This window comes from Ciconia boyciana, chromosome 10 (assembly GCF_034638445.1).
Source record: "Ciconia boyciana chromosome 10, ASM3463844v1, whole genome shotgun sequence".
Taxonomy (NCBI): Eukaryota; Metazoa; Chordata; class Aves; order Ciconiiformes; family Ciconiidae; genus Ciconia; species Ciconia boyciana.
The window spans coordinates 39,406,294-39,424,640 of NC_132943.1; the positions used below are offsets into that span (position 1 = coordinate 39,406,294).

General features: G+C 46.9%; 1 protein-coding gene across 1 annotated transcript in view; it reads right to left on the reverse strand.

Annotated features, from left to right (window-relative positions):
- Window positions 1–8,624: 8,624 nt before the first annotated feature.
- ERBB4 (erb-b2 receptor tyrosine kinase 4) overlaps window positions 8,625–18,347 on the reverse strand; it is a 400,745-nt gene continuing 391,022 nt past the window's right edge. Inside the window, exons 27-29 of the mRNA XM_072874979.1 lie at window positions 12,544–12,591; window positions 11,577–11,868; window positions 8,625–9,061 (exon numbers count right to left, since the gene is read on the reverse strand). Coding sequence (XP_072731080.1) covers window positions 8,625–9,061; window positions 11,577–11,868; window positions 12,544–12,591 — 777 coding nt within the window. The remainder of the gene's footprint in view (window positions 9,062–11,576; window positions 11,869–12,543; window positions 12,592–18,347) is intronic.

Sequence of the window (18,347 nt, forward strand, 5' to 3'; positions counted from 1 at the left end):
CCAGGGGCACTGCCGGGCCTGGGAGTGGGGAGGTCCCAGCCGCGGTGCCCAGCGCGAGGCTTTCCCCGAGCAGGGTCCGAGGCCACTCGCTCTGCCAGGACATGGGGAGTCCGTGGTGCTGGAAGCGCTCAAGCCCTGGCAAGAAATTTCACACGTACGCAGACTTTGTTTCATATTTTATTGAATTTCATTTATATTAAATTAAAAATATATTTCTGACAGATTCATGTAACAAAAAGGCAGAACAGTTTTCAAATTGTTCAGCTGGGATGAGCGCGGGTTGATGCAAGGTGGGTCGCAGTCTACATTTGCCGTAACAAACAGATAAAGCTCTACCCCAAGGACCGTGAGGAGAAACTCGGGACTGCACACGGGGGGGGAATATAACCACACAAAGAGAAGATCCACAGGTTTCTCCCCAGCCTCCAAACAAGACAAAAGGAGAGGGAAGGAAAAAAAGAAAAAACAAGAAACCCTGAAAAGAAGGGAAATTATGCTAAAATATGTACCTAATATTAACCCAGGTCAGTAAGTATTTTAACAGTGCATAATCCTCGATAGCTAAAATAAGAGAAACGAAAGGTTAAAGTAACATTACGCCACACACAACTGGCATACCCTACTGTGTAAGCAAGTGCAGAAAGTCTGAACACACCACAATAGTGCTAAAACACAGAATCACACAGAATGCCAAAAATGGTACTTCTAACCGAAACCAGAGGGTGGGAAGGGAGAGAAAGAAAAGGGGAGGAGCGGCTTAAATCACAAGCAAATTACCTATATACAAATCAACCCTAAGGACAATTATGTTCCAAATAATGGTGTCCACAAGGAAAATAAAAGCAACATTATCCTTATTTACAAATGCAACTAGCTGTGTCTTTAACAAGCTATAAAAATACTATTCACATTTTCAAAGTAACATACAGTAGTTTTTGTATTTTTTTTGTTTCAGAAAGGCAGCTAACTCTGAATGCATCACCTTGCAAGAAATGAGTGTCTTCCCCAACGTGCTGATGCTTCTCTTCTTCTGAAGGTACTTCATAAGGCAGAAGTAGTGTTGTTTTGTCTCTCTGCACTTCGAGAACACGGAGCATTGGCCAAAGCCCAGACCCTCCCCGTCTCGGCCTCTCGCAGTGAGCGAGGCCTGTGGCGGCAGCCACCCCCCGTGCCAGGAGCTCGGTGCTGTTCCTGCGTCGCCTCCCAGATGGGGCTCGGCCTTTGATTTTGAGGGGACAGTAATACCGTCCTCCGGGCCTGGGAATTTGAGCCTCATCAGAAAAGAAAATGTGGAGAGTTCAAGGCTGCCAGGTCAGGAGATACATTTTGGATACCTCTCTTTTCAGCAAGAGACTGCTTTTTCCCCTCCCTACACTAGGGCTGCCACCTCTTTAGAAATTCCAGCTTACAGTGTTGGGGAAATTGCAACTACCGAGCAAAAAAAAGGATTAAACCCATAGTGAATAATGTATTGAATTTCCAACATTAAAATGCTATAAAAAATTATGTTTTCATTGACCTGCATTTTCCTCTTAACATACCCCACCATAAAAAGACAAGTACCCAGCAACTACCTTCAGTCCCTGTCTTCAACGAAAGAGTGGTTTAGTGCATTCAAAGTTAGCTACCCCTTACACAGCTGCTCAGTTAATAATCGACCCATTTAACAGCAGTACCAGTTTATGCTACATATGTCATAGTACCTTACCTCAAAAGAACAGCATACATATCTACACTTACTTATAAAATACCATTCACAGTTTATTACTGTGGTTATCCCAAAAGGGTTTAGTCTTCGGAGTGCTATGGACAATACAGTGTTTTCTCCCTAAGTGGGCTCAAAGGTTGGGCAGGGCACGGGGACGGTGGCTCCGTAGGACCAAACTGCTGGCAAACGGCGCTCACAGCCAGCGCACGGCAGCGACGGCTCGACATACGTGCGCGCCCTGGTCACACCTGACCGTCGGCGAGAGGGGGCTGTGCGGGAGGCACCTCTGCCCTGGTGGTTTCATCCACAACATGTCTGGAGCACGATTTCATGGCTTTTTTATTGGGGGAGGGAGAAGAACTGGGACATAATTACTCATACTGTGTAACACCTTACAAATCTCCCCTGAAAACCCCTCTACCAAGGTCCACAAATCTCTCTCTCAAAATTAACTAATAAAAAAGGAAAAAAAAGCAGCTCTGACTCCTCTCGTTTCCCAGTCAAGATAATGTCCTTAGGTTCCCCCCTCGCACCTTTTCCTGGCTTGTCGGCACACGCCCCAGCTGGAGGACGCCCTGGGTGGAAGCACCTCTTCAGCCTGGCTCTGGCTGGCAGATGCGCGTGGCTGCAGTGCAAGTCCCACCCAGTCCCACCGCCACCAGTCAGACCTGGACACCCAGCAGCTTCCCCCGAAAGGTGCTCTGCATCGTCCAGACCTACAGGCAGATCCCAGCCATCGCTGCCGTACCGCTGACGACAGCCTTACCTGTCAGTAACTTCCCCAAGGGCAACGAGCCTACCAGCAGAACGACGTACTAATCCACACAACAGTACAGGAACAGGACCTTGTGCTAAGATACAATTAAAACAAAGGTGGAGATGTGATTTTCGGACACTTTAGAGTGGCGCTTCTAACCACAGAGCTTTATTTCTGTTACTTATTCCCAATTTGAAACAAACATTCCCATTTGTAACAGTGACCTTTTCTACCTGTGTAACGCTCAGCAAGAGCCAGAAAATAGAGAGGGAATCTTGCAAACACGGCAACGCTGCGCAGAGGCTGCCCCTGTGGGATGACGACCGCTCCTTGCTGTGATGGAGCGTGAATATTACAGCCAACCAACCCCACCCCGCACAGCCTTGGCTTTCTAAAAAAAAAAAAAAAAAAAAATCAAAAAAAATCTGAACCCAAACCCAAGGTTTCATGTAACAATAGAGGAGCTGTTTTGTCAGCAGCAGAGGGCTAAGATCCACGGGAATGAGGATATTGCAAGTGACAGAGCTAGAAATGAACAGAGTGGTGCAGAGTCTTCACGTAACTGCAAGTAACACCGCCTTTTGAAAAGTATTTGCCGAAGGGAACTCCAGGTGATACTGTCCCCTTTGAGGTGCTCCCCTTTGAAGAGCCAAAGAGGTGACTGATAACCAGAGGCCTGGCTCTGGTTCATGCCAAAGCCTCTGTTCCACCAGCCTCCCTTAAGCTGAAGGGCCTTCAAAGCAGGTAGATACCAACCTGAGCTCGGTAGTTCCGAAATGTGATGGGGAAATCGGGGCGGAGCCCCGATGCGCCCGTTGTGCCAAGTGAGGGCAGTCTCCATCCCGACAAGTGAGCGATGGCCCAGCTGTCAGCCTGGGGCATTCATGTTACTCCCATTCCCTCCCCCTAAAAGGGCTGGCAGACGGAGGGTGCGAGCGTCCGCGTGCGCGTGCACAGGGGTGCTGCAGTGGCTGCTACCCTTTCCATGAAGAGATGCCTGCCCAGGGTGCACGGGGCTCCCGGGGGAAGCAAGGCTGACCGGGACGCCTTCTTCAGTTATCCTGGGGAATTACATGACCCAACAGCCTAATTCTGGCTTGTGCCAAAGTCTCCTCACCTCCCTGTCAGTATAAAGGAGCCCAAATAATCCCTTCATTCCTTTAGGTGCCACCACGGTGCAGGACACCTCCACACATACCCCATCAGAAAAAATAAATTTTCTCTAATATCTGAGTTTCCCATATAGGTCCATCCTCCCCCCTCCCAGCCCCAAGCTGTATTTCCAGGCTGACTCACCTCACAGCTAGTACTTCTCACCCGTACTGCCCAGCTCGATCTATAGCTACGGCCAGAACTGATCCCCCGAGAGTCAGGGCCAAGCTGGTCTGTCAGAGTTGCCATTTTCTTTGTTTCTAGGCAGGGATCGGTGGTGGCTGAGGCTGGGGGAAACACTCCCCTGTAAGTCCCTCTCAGATCTTCAATGCAAAGCGGTATCAGACCGGTGGCACGTGCACAGGCTGCCCTGCCCTGGCACCGCATCTGCGCGAGTGCCCGTCACACGCAGCCTCTGGGCTTGCCAGCTGTGGGACCGGTATTTCCCCATTAATCCAGGAAATAAATGGAATGAGATCATTGCGTACAATTCCTGCAGTCAAGAAATGCATTTTCTACCAAATAAGTGGTACAAGCAGGGTTAACGCAACCTTTCTCTGCACAAAGGAAAAGATTTCTGGGCTGAGCTTAAGGTACCTGAAACAGACCCACACGGTGGCTCCTACTGCTGATACTCGCTTGGATTTATTTCCATTGCTTGCTACCTGTGAGAGGTGACCTGTTTGAAAGCAAGTTGTAAATACTCTGCTATGTCTGAGCGAATGGCCACGCAAGAATCCCTCCTGGCTCTTTTGCAGACAAACGAAAAATCTGAAAAGAGCCGAAGAAGGAAACTTAAAAGTAGTTGGTTTCAGTCAATTATGTTACAGCAAATCAATCAGATCCAGCACCCACATCTGTCTGAAATAACCCTCGGGTAGATAACAACACCTAAGACACGTATCACTGAAAGAGGTTAGGAGAAAATAAGCTGTTGTTCTCTTTCATTTAGCGCGTTGCTTTGTGCCTTGCACAATGGCTGATACACACTCGGGTAGCTGCTCTTGAAAAGTTAGTCACTGCTCTTCCGTCGCGCAGGCTACGATAAGGGAAAGGAAAACATTTACAAATAGGAGACCGTGTTATAAAATCCATAAAAACTGACAGCGCTGTGTACAGATACCATTGTAGAACTAGAGAATTAATTACAGCCAGACAAAATACTTCTGCTGATGCTCCCACCTAGTGCTTTGTGCTGACAAAACGCAGTTTGTGTGTGGAAATAATCTGCTTTTCCCCCAAACCTGGAATTATTCATTAAAAACCCCGGCCCTCATCTTTCACAACATAATCAGTTGAATATTTGCCATGATTTTGCCACATACATTTGTCCGACTTCTTTCACCGAGCCAGCAGCTATACCCACTAAGGCAAATATGCGAGTGAGGGCCAGCCAGGTAGTCCTGCCCTCAGTTTTGCTTTTTTAACCAGGCTTAAACTTTCTTCGGCAAAGAGACAAAAATCTGCCGAAGTAGCTCAGAGGCACTACTCTTCCGGCGGGAACGCGCACACGTACGGGCTGTGTTCACAAGACTGCTGTTCTTACCGGGGAAAGGGAACGGCTCACCAGAGGCTCAGCACCGCGCCGGCCCACGCGCTGCAACACCGGTCAGCTGCTGGCACAGCAGCCAACGTAAGGGCCGTTGCTGGCCATTGCAACTCAAACCAGAAGCTCAGAAAAAACAACGCCCGTCCGTGAAGCTGCAGTCTGGTGGGTTTTCCATCATCACGAATTACTGTGTTCATTAACCCTCTGCTTGCCCTCTGCCATTCAAGGCACGGCTCAGCACGGCCCAGCCTGGCTGCATGTCAAAGCCCCGGCGTAAGGTAGCTTCCGTTCTGGCCCCCATGCTGCCTCGCTTCAAGGAACCTCTGCATTTCCACGCTACTTCATATATTATATCACCCCCACAGTCAACATTAAAATGAATAAATAATTCAAGTTTTGTAAGAAATAAAATGTTAAATTGTTAAAAACCACAATTATTTACATTTTGATTATTCGACGGGCTTGTTTCCAACACCGATACTACTTAATTACCAGAGAAACAAACAGGCCTCACCTTCCGTTAGCAGCTACATCCCAGCACCGTCCCACCCGGGCCTGGAGGTGTGCATGCTTCTGCCCCAGCAGCCTTTGAGTGCACCTCTTTGAATTCAAACACATAAGCTGTACCAGGATTTTATTTTATTTTTTCTCCATTAGGAGTTACTCTGTTACAAGACTTGTTCAGGGACAAATCAACCCCTTTCTCCACCTACCTACGTACCCCGAGCTGCTTCCGCACTGAAACAGGACATCCACAATCCTGTGCCGGTCTTTGTCCCCAGGCAGCTCGGCAATTGCATCCCAACCTGGCAGACCTTTGCCCGTGCTTCAGATGCCAGCCGGTGAGCACTACCGCTGGCAAACCTTCCCTGGAGCGGCGTCTCCAGGACCTCACGCCTCCCCTCTGCACCCCAGCCCCGGCCCAACGCCTGCCCCTGTCTGCTGCCAAGATGACGAGGAGTTATGGGAGGGCACTAGGAAGAGGCAAGGCCTCTCAGATGCATCGTGTTTTTGTAACCATCTGGTCGTTTTGTTCTGCCACCACAAACCACCTTGGTACCACTTGACCCAACGTCTCCTTTTAATAGCTTCAAAGACCTGTACTTGTTCTTGCCACTTTCAGACTCTTCAGCTACGTACTCGGTTTACAGGTTTAATATCTGCCCTGCAGCTGGTTCAAGCTGGCCTGAACACACCTGATGCACAAACAGGCTGTTGGCTGAACCAGCCTTGACCTAGCTATCATCCACAATTTGTTTCCCATCTACAAGCATAAAAACCAACCCAGGTTTGAAATCTCTTCATACCTTCGTCAAGCTGACTCTCAGCCACCAAGATTTGGGTAGCTATTGCTTGTTTCTTACTCCTTCCTCTGCTTCCCTATGATTAAAGGTGGCAAGCTGTTGAGATGGCAGGAATTTGGAGGAGCTTGATGCCATTTCCAGACCACTAGATGTTGCTGGTTTTGTTGCCAGGTTAGGTCACCCCAAAGATCTCGACTTTAACAGTACTGAAGCGCATAAACTGAAATACTGTTGTGTCACCTAAGATTGCCATCCATCAGGTATTGTTTCTTCCCCTTTAAAAGCCTTGGTGGATAGAGACATAGGCAGATCTTCAAAGGTACTTCATAGTTCCTAAAGAATTTTGGTGGGAACTAGGTACGCAAACGCTCTTACACACATGGGTCTCGGCGCGTCGGGAGCAAGCCATCGGTGTCTCTGGCCCTTACGCCTCCCTTCCCAGCTCCATCTGCCTCAGGTTGCTAAAAACGTCCAGAACTCTGGCTGAAAGATATTTCCAAAGAGGAGCAGGCTGGGGGATGGGGTGTCTACCTAAAAATTGAGGTTGATGAAAGCAGAACTAAGTGCAAGGAGACTGACTCATACTTATTTACATTTTTGACGGAAAGCTCTGAGAGTCATGCACATTTTGACTTCTCAAACCTCATGTGCACCGTCTTCTGTGCCAGAGTCATCCTCCTTTTAGAAAAAAGTATTCCGTACTGTGCTGCAAGACATTTGTCTCCTCCGGTCCCTTTCAGGGATTGCTCTGCTGTCCTTCACGTGGCAGCAGTAAGAGCTGGTTGCTCTGTCACTGTATTCTCTGAAGCAGTCAATGCAACGGCCTCTCAGAACTGGTGGACATCGTTCCAAAGACTTGATTTGCTTCATTTTGGCATTTCCACAGTCATCCTTTACATATAATTATTTTTTTTTTAATTTAAAATTATTATTTTGTATTTTGCTGGTCACTTCCATATTGCTTCATTCAAAATCCAGAAAACAGTTCAAATGAAATCGGAGCTTAAGTGCAAACTAACTTTCCAGTGAACTGCTATGTGCGTTTTCTCCAGTCCAGCGTCTGTCTTCCAGTTTAAAGGACCCTTCCCACCACCACCCCACAGAACAGCAGCAGACTTCAGGACCCCTATCAAACTCTCCAGTTCTCCATCTTGTCCTCAGTGTTGCCTGACAGCATCCCCAACTCCCTTCACGATCATGAAGAAGAAAAAGAGGGAAGAATTTGTTTGGATCTTTTTATGTATCTATAGTCAGCAGGTATAAAACAGGAAAGCAAAGCTTTTTGCATACAAATCTTGGTTTCTTGGCCTGTCTTAGCTTCAAAAGGAACATGTTGGAGGTGTGGTTTTGTTACTCTCTTCTGAAAGGGTTTCTGTGTTTAAAGTGTTTGTCATGTTGGCACATATACAAAAATGGTTGTGTCATGTACCAGTTCCGAGCTGGAGTCTCTGCGGTTAGGAATTGGCACAAAATCATGGTGTGGCTCAGAAAAAGGGTTTAGCCATATATTAGAGTCACATCATCATTTCTTGGAAAGCCACGATGAAGATCTGAACGATTATGAAAAGCCAGGTTAGCCATTTTCAGTTGCTGGGATAGAAAGTGTTAGAGAAAGAAATTGGATTCTCACTCTCAATTACTATGCTATCACACATGATATAAAAATTGTCCATTTTTCCCCCTAATGGAAACTGCACTGCGATTTCCAGGAATGCTGTACAGACTCTCATCAGTTCCTGCTGAAAGAAAAAGCCTCTCTGTGGCTTCCCTACAGTGTCTGGGTTGAATCACTGAGAACTAGCTCGACAGCAGGCAACACTGCCACTGGCCTTTACTGGTACTGTCTGGCTTCTCTGACCGTCCGACCCTCCGGATCTGCGGAAAGGGAGAAATGCCAGGTTGTACACGCCTTCTTTCAGTCTCTTGCCTTCCTTCCTTCCAGGTTCCCAACCCAATCTGCAAACGACTCCAAGACATTCTTTCACTTGGAAATATCAAAAATGAGTCAACTGGCAAGAAGAGGAAGCTCATGGGAGAAAGAAAGGGAGGGAGGGAGGGAGGGAGGGAGGGGAGAGAGAGAGAAAAGGAGAGCGAGAGAGAAAGAGTGAGGCAGCTAGAAGGGGTTGCCTTTCCACTTCCGTAAGACCACGGTCACTACACCACCGTATTTCGGTGTCTGTAGGGCGGCGGGGGCAGCACAGTGCCAGGCTTCAGGGAGAACTCGGAGAGGTATTCAGGATTCTCTGCCACAATGGGCCGGATCCGTCCATTCTGTTTGTAAAAGTATTTTGTGCTGTACTCTTGCAGGTAGTCCGGGTGCTGGAGGGTGCTTCGTGGGGGCAGGCTGTGATTCCAGTAGTCTGGGTTGTCAAAGGCCTTCTTGGCTTTCTCCGGCAAATTGTTCTTCAGGTACTCGGCATTTTCCAAGGTGTTTGCAAAAGTGTTGAGGTACAATGGCTCGTTCACGTACTCATCCTCTGCTTTGGGCTGCCCATTTGGAGCGTTGTGATACTCTGGGTTGTCCACAGCTTGGAGATCTCCGTTCTTTCGTCGGGAAACAAATGGGTTCTCTTCCACTGGGTTTAGGTAATCTAAGGAAAGATTAAAAATAAATCAGCAAAGAGAGGGAGTAATCCATCCATGTAGCAAGCATCACGTGCGCATTACCACCAGGCTGTACCAGAAGCCGTACTTGGACCCGTGCATCCTTCCACCCCAGCAAAGCTGGAAACTAAGCTACAGCTCTCGCTGAGCCATAGCCCGTGTGCCTTGTTTGATCCTGAACTTCCTCTCAGAGTATGATCTACAGAGCCAAACATGCCGAGCGGCTTCTGCCTCTACTGCTGACTCGCTTGGCAACCTTGGACATACCAGTCGAACCCTCTGTTTCGCAGTCTTTCCATCCAGAAACTCTACAGAAATCTTAGTTAAGCCTCTCTGCACAAAAACCATCCCCAAGGGCTAACTTCTAAGACAGCTTCATTTCTATCAGAACAATTTGCCTCATTAAAAACCTTCCATCCCTGAAGGACAAAGGGCCTCGAAGCATTATGAAAAAAAATAATTCAAATGAGCCCTGGAAGGAGTACGAGAGTCTTACATCAGCTCCAAAACAGGACTTGGAGCAGCTTACAGTTGCTTCAAATCACCTTCTGTGGCTTAACACCACAAAAAAATTGTAGCTGAACTGCAGAAAGGTTTTAAGGCTTGCATGGAAAGCTAAAAAGGGGGTGGGAAGAGACATATAAAGAGACTGGCTGTCCTAGGTTAAAAACGCACGCTTAGTAAGCTCCCTCCCACAGTCGCACACAGGTGACTGAGCCACAGAGCAATGGATTCGTTGGGTGTCATGTCCTGCCTTGGTCTGTGCATAACGAGGTCTTGCTGCAAAACACAAAGCCCATCGGCCAGGGCAGGAAGGAGGTTGCTGACACTGCAAGTGGGCTGCAAAGGAAATGGCTTGGAGGCGGCCGGGGACAAAAGGAACTGGGGGTGGGACCCCTGCAGCCAGACAGTCAAAAGCATCCAGCTCGTTCAAGGCTGAACATGATCAGATCAAACTCACTTCCAGTATTAATTCTGCCTTTCATCTCACAGCCTGGAGGTTCCCTACAAAACCTCTACAAAACTAATGGCAGGGTCTCCAAGCCACTGCCATTAGTGAGGGATGACCTCTCAGCCTGCCTGTGCCGCACAGCGATGCTAACACAAGACCTCCATCTCCAGTAGCACGGCTCTGGTCATGGGCTCTGGAGACACTTGCACACAGAGTCCTGCCCGCAAGGAAACGGGCCCCGCAGCCACAGAGTGGCTGTGGTCCTCACTTCAACTCTGGTTTTATCCAGGAAGGGGCCAAAACCATTAAATGCAAAAGTTCAAGACTTAGCGAGTACCTTTGACCACATAGCTAAAACTTTGCTGAACCTGAGAGGTGGAACAGGCACATGTGCCTGCACCAGGGGCATAGGGAAAGCATTTTTTTTTTAAGCAATGACAACCAAGCAGCGCATTGATTTGCGTCCCCAGCTGACAGAGCGTGCGCAGCATCGTGGCCACGCTGTGACATCCCTGCATCTGTGCGCGGTGAGACAGGAAGGAGGTGCTTTCTCCTGAGCTGCTAGTACCGCATCCCCGAGGGCTCAGGTAGCACCTGTGAAGTGTTAAGCTCCTACAGAACTCTGAGGCTCCCCAGGGCAAACCTGAAGATAGGTGTGGGCTCACACTGAAGCAAACTCACAGCATCAAATCTCTTCTTGCAAGGGCTGCTGCTGAAGAGTAGGCTGCTGCTGACGAGCGCGCTCCCGCAATTGCTACTGCCGTGGGTCAAGCCCCAGGACTCCCACCATTTCCACCATGTAACACAAAGGGTAAGCGGCTTCCAAATTCTGAAGCAAACCCAGTAGTTACTTGACATTTACATTTGCATTAATTAATTTCTTTAAAGCTAATGCAAAGGTTTGAAAGCAAATTACTAATGACACATCCCCTTACATCTAAAGGACTGCTGTCGCTATTTAAAAAGGAAGAAACGAATGATGGCAAACTGGGAAGTGTAGCACTCTGAGCTGGCACAGATCTAGGCAAACTTCACCTTGCAGTGATGGTCTCTCTGAAGCACATCTCGTTCTTTCAATCCTAAACTTCTCTTGGGTACAAAATGCCAACTGTGTGTATTGGTTCTGTGGTATGTTTGACATGACATTTACCAAGCACAATGCCATGAAGATAAAGATCAATAAACAAAGCAAAGCCTAGTCTCCTATGGCTGGCCAAAGATAGATCCTTTTCTTGGAAGTAACTGCAGATTTGTGTTTGGACGAGAAGGCAGTTTGGGTTTTTTCATTCCTCTCTCTTGTTATTTCCCAGAAAGAAAAGTTAAAGGGGGAATTACCAAACTTGACATTCTGGCACATTTGAGCTTTTCTAAGTAGCAAATTAAGCAAAGAAAAATGAATCCCCATGCAAAGAAATATTAACCAAGTCAGAAGGTTTCAACCTTGCTGGGTTATTCAATAAAGCCATTTTTGGTGAAAAGCTGCTGATGTAGACAAAGAGAGAATGCAGTTAGACTAGAGCAGGAGCTTCTCTGGAAAGACAACGTTTTACCTGTTTTAGGTTTGTCTCGCATCGGCGTCATGTACCCGTCCTCATCCAGCTCTCCCCGGATGACCCGCTCGGGTATGAAGACCGTGGGATCAGCACTGTACCTCTGGGTGCTGCTGTCCTCTTTTGCCAGGGTTGCCACTTGTTTTCGTAGCGTGCCATTACAGCAAGTATCTTCAAAGATCTCTGCTGTGGCCCCTTGAGCGACTGGGGCTTCTGGTATTATGCAGCCAGGAGCTCTGTACGGCATCGGCACTTCTGCAGCATAGCCACCATCTCTATACACAAACTGGTTCTGTTGAAAAAGAAAAGGCAGCATGAGAAAGGAGGCTCTGAAGGGAGAGAAGATTCAACAGCAAGTCCTCTCTGCAGCTCCTGTGCCTTTCCTGCCACACTTGCTCAATGATGCATTTCACCGGGCAGGTGAAGCCTTGTCCATCCTGCAGACTACTGTGTTTCCAGCGCTGCGGGATCGGCAGCAGCACAGGCTCTGCTGTGGACTGCCAAAGCATCCGTCTGCCCGGTGGTGCTGAGCCAGCTTCCCCTCCTGGGGAGGCACCATCGGTGCAGCAAGGGGAGCAGGGAAGCAAGCTGGCTGCTCAGGGCTAGAAATGGAGGTAGAAATAGGGCAGGAAAACTTGTCTCCTCCCTAGACACGTGGAGGTTGAATATACACAGCTGCAAGAGGCAAACACTTCTCCTCTTCTATTACTTTGGCAATCTCCCCTGATTTCTGAACAAAACCCTTAAACCTCACGTTAGGGAAATCTCCTTCTGCAAAGGGGACTGGGGATAGAGGACATTATTATCTCTGAACTCTGTTTATTCCTGGGGGGCCTATTTTTAGGGTGTCCTGCAGTGACTATCACACGGTCACCCAAACACTATGTAATTCCATCAGGTAGTGCATTTCAGGCTGGTGAACTGTGTTCGTATTGGTACCTCAACTCAATGGTTCAACTCAACCTACCATTTTGCTTGTCAGCAAAGGTGTGCAAGGAAATTTCGACATCATGACCTATAAACAGGAAGGAAAAATGTACAGATTCATCCAAGCCTGTTACCTAAATGCTTTTTCAAGAAAAGTTGGCAGAATTTTGGGTGTAGGTCCATAGAGCTTGCACACAAATCCAGGCTGAGTGTAGAGACCCTGACTATTTGATGGCTTCCATACACACTTCATTCACTGTTGGCTTTTGGGCCATTTATGTAGGAAAAAGGGGTTTGAAACAGAAAATACGTAGCGAACGAAGGAGGAAAACCTAAAGGATGAAGGTTGAATGTGAAATACTTACTCCTGACATAGGGGTGTAGGCAGGAGGAGGGCTGTGTCCAATTTCACTCTAATAGGAAAGAAAAATGGAATGATGGATACATAATAAGAGGTCACATGAATGAAACAAGTCACATGAGCTGTATGAGCTAATGGGGAGAAACATGCACATCAGTTGGATTTCCTAAGGGAATCTAAAAGTCAAAGAATTCAGTCATGGCAAATGTCTCACCAACACCAACAAGCCGTGTCCCTCACCAGTCTTAGGGAGGGCTACTGAGTTCCTCTTGCTGGGTAAGGGAACATAAAGGTAAGTTCCTCTTGCTGCCATGCTACACCTGCTGACAGCTGTATATCCTGCAAATGTCTCGTGTCTAATTTTTGGAAAGGCAGATCGTACAGAAAGAGTGACAGGCGGTGCACTCAACTTCAGAGGAAATACAGGGCAGGAGAAGTGCAGAAAGCATCTAGCTCCAAGGCAAGGCTCCCTTTCCTAGGGACAAAGCAGCAGGGACAAACCGGGAGGGCAGGATGGTGCAGGACTGTCATTAGACTGTCACAGCGAGTTTAAGTATCACAGGGAAAACAGTCCCTTGGCTTTGGTAAACCCAAACAGCACAGCAGCTGCTGGATTTCAAGACTCCAACGTGCCATGTGGTCCTGCTCTCAACATATACCGCCCTTCTAATGTCGCTTCTGTATCACAGGCTAAGGGTTTTTACCGAGAAGTCTAGAGGCTGTACAGCAAAGTATCCGTGCAGAGATCTTCATTTTGATATTGGTTTCTGGAACCATCTTACACTGCCCTGTGGACCTTGAACTGCTGTAACATCACCAGCACAGTGGCTGCATTTATACTTATTACTGTTACCCAAAACCGGCCTGTTTTTCATAGAGGAAATGCTGATGTTTGGAGGAAAATAAAAATAAAACAAAGAACCCTTTATTTTTCATGTGTTTTTCTGCTGCCAAAATGTTATTTTTGAGACTATAAGTTCAGTTCTTCATAATTATTTTGTTTCCCATTTTGTTTCAAAAACTTTATTGTATTTCCCTTATCTCCTAGCTGGGGGAAAGAAAAAGTCAGGGTTTGAAAAAAGAAGGTCTAAACTTGAGATAAATTAGAAGGAAAAACCCACCACCTCAGGAAAGAAGTCTAACCTCCTTGAGAACACTCCACTTCAGAAGATATCTCATCCATCAAAATCTGTTTCAAAAACATATCCACACCAGGAAACATACCAAAATTAAAAGGAAAGACAACGTGCATCCTCACATAGTAAGGCCTGGACGTACTACAGTCAATCTTTCCCTTATGAACTTCTTGCCAAAACATCAGGATGGAGATGATGGTCACTGTCAAATATCTTACTTTATAAAGGAATGTTTTGCGTTTAAGCGAAATACCTCCATCCGGAAAAACCTTAAAAACAAACATAAACTTTTTTAAAATGCATGCTGCCTGTCTGAAGACCCTTTTCTGGTGATCAAAAATATGCCCATTTCCTTCTATTTGAAATATCCCCACAGCCATTTTGTTACTCAGATCTAGCACCTTGTGTTTGAGGTGATTTACATGTGCTGATGAGCATGAGCACAGTTAGAGATACCCTCTTCTCCATCCCCATGAAAATTCATCCCTATTTAGCCAAGTTATGACCTAAAAAAGCCTCCAGGTTGCAAATTACAGAAGTGCAGGAAAACCTTTGTTAGCTGAATTGTCTATCTGCACCATCCATTAGCAAGGCTTGAGCAGGACTCCGTAGTTGTTTTTCCCCAGGGAAACTAGGTGCTGGAAGGAAACACAGGAGAGGATCTATCCCATGGTCTCAGCGACCCCCCGTCAGTGGGGAGGAGGAGGAGGAAACGCGGTCTGAGCAGACTGCAAAGGAGTTGAGAGGCTTGCAAGGAAAGCGGTGCCGGAGGAGCTGGCAGCAGGGATGGTCAGGAGCCAGGAACGGTGGCTTGCAAAGGAACAGAGGACAATGGCAAGTGAGAGAGACTGTGGGGCGCGGGGAGCGAGAAAGGGCTGGCATGTGACAGGAGGCTGAGTAGGAAGGGAGAGATGGTACTAAGACCTAAACATGACAGGGAGAAACAGGAGGCACAAGGACAAAAGATCGTCTGAAAGCACTGAAACAGCAGCTTCTCTAGAGGCTGGAGCTGAACTTGAATCTCCTTTGCCGTCAGCAAATCGCTCTCGAATCAAATGGCCAAATACAGGCCTAGTTCAGCTGGTGCAGAGGGAGCCGAGCAGTCGCCGGTCCACCCTTAGCGCAAGCGGCAGAGCTCTGCCCTGTGCAGCCAGCGGGAGCTGCGAGGGCTCTGTGCACGGGTAGTAAGGCTGGGGGAGGAGGGGCTGAGACACCACTGAAGTCTAGGCCAACCGTGACTGATTTCACTAAGCATTCCCAAAGAGCTTGTTATGTTTGAAAAGCAGAGCTTAAACTTAAGCCCTAGGCCTGGGAGCAGCTTTGGCGTCTGACCCAGCTGTGGCTGTTGACAGCCAGAGAAGCGAGGACGATGCCAACTGCAAAGAAAGTGCCATCTAAGGCAGCACAGAAGGAGATGGCAGAGGGCTTGGCTGGATCAGCCTGGGAACTTCAGTGCTGTCCCATCGGTGCACGGTCTCTCTTTTATTCAAGACAAGTGTAAGTGCATCCAGAAGAACAGCAGCCAAGAAAGGTTCACAAACAGGGAAGGAAAAACCAAAGTCAGCAGTTGCCTGGCTGAGATGATCACGCTTGAGAGAGAAGATCATAACAGAAGAGGGAACAGAAGACACTTTACCAGAGATTACTTTTTTTTTTTTAAGGGAGCAGACATCAAGGTCCTCAATACACATCTGGATACAGACTATGCAGCAAGCTTGTAACTTGGCAGTCTTCTGCAAGAGGCTTGTTTGGGGCAACTAGGAAGGTCTCTTTAAACAGGGAACACCGTGGAAACCAGAGATGCACTGACTGCGGAGGTCAGATCCTCTCTGAACCCCCTCACCTTTCTTCTGTACCACAGATTTACTGTCACCTTCTAATGACACATGGACAGGTTACGACCCAGAATGTGTTAGACAAATGGATAAAAAAACATCCCCTGGGCCTGCCAGATGCTACTTTGAAGTCCTACTGATGGCTATAGGATATTGCACTGCAGGAGACTTAATCTCCCTTCTCTGTGCCATCTCATCTCGTGTTTACTAGAATTCAGGGATGCTTTCTGCATACTCCAAAGACGGAGAAGGAAAGACTGAAGACAGCTAAGTAGTAAACTATGGTCCATGGAGAGTGGTGAAGATTTAGGCAAACTGATGATTACAGGTAGGATCCAGAGAAGAAATACAAAGTGGTGACTACAGAGAGTCAACTCTTAACAGCGAGGAACCCAAAGCTCTTCTGGGAATCCTCTACCTCCTTGTAAAGCTTCCCAGCTTCCTTCCCTCCTGCCTGCAGGCTGTGAGACTCCAAAGAGGGGGTTTGCTGCTTCTAGTTTCCAGCCCTCCAGACTGTACGAGAGTGAAAAGAGCTGTAGCAATACTGTGTTAGTATTATATGCAGGGGATTGGAGTTTGCTGCTGTTTGTTTTCCACAGACACTAAACCAGTGACTGTAACCACTCCTTTTCTATTCGGTACTACACCGTGCTGTATTACATACCTTTAATTTACATCTTTCTGTTTTCACAGAGGCACTCCCATGAATTTCAGCTGATGGTTCATTGATTCTGGATGAATAAGGGGAGAGCTGTCTTGAACTACTTTTAGTTCACAGCCCACAGTGATCTCTTAAGGGTAACTTAGCAAAGCAAGGCTTTTGTCAACGGGCTACACTCCTCTGCCAGTAAATGTTTAGATGATTAGCAACTTAAAAAAATAGTGTTCTAGGATGGCCGCATTATCTCTCCGTGGGCATGCTTTGCTCCACCCTCATCACAAAAGGCTAAACCCACCATCCTATCTTTAGATCTTCTTGGCCGTGACTCTAACATTTAAATACATACTATGCAACTGTAACAACATAATAACAGGCCCCCTTAGAATAGCCCTGTCCCAAGATGTCAGGAGAGAATGGATTAGCATTAATGCATTTATTGCTATTTTTCCTGACAAGACTCTTCTCAGTCAGTGATCTGTCAACTAAGATCACGGTAATGGTATTTTCTTCATGCCTCCCCTTTAGCTCTGTACTAAACATAGCTGTCCTGCAACACCCTTAACAGAGAACCTTACAGCTTGGCTCTTCCCCAAACCACTGGTGTCTGCACACTTTTTAAATTCTTTACTGTTTTTCCCCATGAGTTAATACCCTGTGGCCACTGTTCCAAAAAAAGGAGGCAAAGCAAACAGCTGTGGTGCCAATTAGTGGGGCTGAAAATGTGACATAATTGTTTAAATGTCTTCAAATTGCCTGCTAATTGCAATGTGATGTCATCATTTTGTAGGCTTCCAAGATAAGTACTGAAGGCCCCCACCAACTCTTCTTGGTCAGGACATGAATCACACTGCGAGCAGAAAATACATTTGGACCTTACCAAGTAGAACTTAAATAGCTTGATTTGTATGTGTAATCCAATTTACTTTGCTGATTTTTCTTTTGGTTGTTGTTTTTGCATCTTAAATACTATCTTGAAAAAATGAGCTGATGTTCCTTTACCGAGAAGATCTAGGTTTTTGGATTTCTGATCCTGAAATTCTGACCTGAATGATGAAGATCTCTAGCTTGTTGCGATGGACAGAGACTTCAGAGGCTGGTTGCTCAAAGACCTCCCTACATAAACCTACTTAAAAAGTCTCAACTTGCATACAAACAAACAAACAAACAAACAAAACCAATAATCACCCCCTTTTGATACTGTAATATGCATTTTATCCATTAGCTCTGGAGTGCACACATCCATTGACATTTAAACTCTAAGCATCCTCCAGAAGGAGCCTAGCCTTTTTAACTGCCCATGAGCAGCCCTAACCAGAAATGCCCGAGATTTCATTCTTTGTACCACATGATTGAATTTTAGGCACAAACATGACATCAGGGAGAAAAGATAAAAAACAAGCAAATATCCCCTAAAGCCTTTTTAGAGGCCTTTTGGTACTAAATACCAGTGACATATCAGCTATTATAACCGCTAACGTTTGTGTAAAATGAGCCTTGATAAAAGAGAGGTAAATAACACTTTTGTGAATATTGGCTTGTGTTATTGCTTTCTATTCATTAATTTCATTTTCCAATTCCTTGCTTCTAAAATCTCCCAAAGGTAAATATCTCCTCCTTTATAGCAGGGACATAATATTTTCTGGCTGCATGTTAAACTGTAATGAAATCAAAGCCTTGTTGGGTCCTGCTGCTCATCTTTACGTAGTTGTGTGACTATGCCTCTGCCTTGACTCTTTTCATTTGAGTCTAGTGTCATGCCTGGAGTATGGCACCCAGAGCTCTGTTCCTCCCCCTGCCTGCGCTACAGCTCATCCCAGGCCAGCCCTACGGTGACCACAGCTGCCTTTGAAG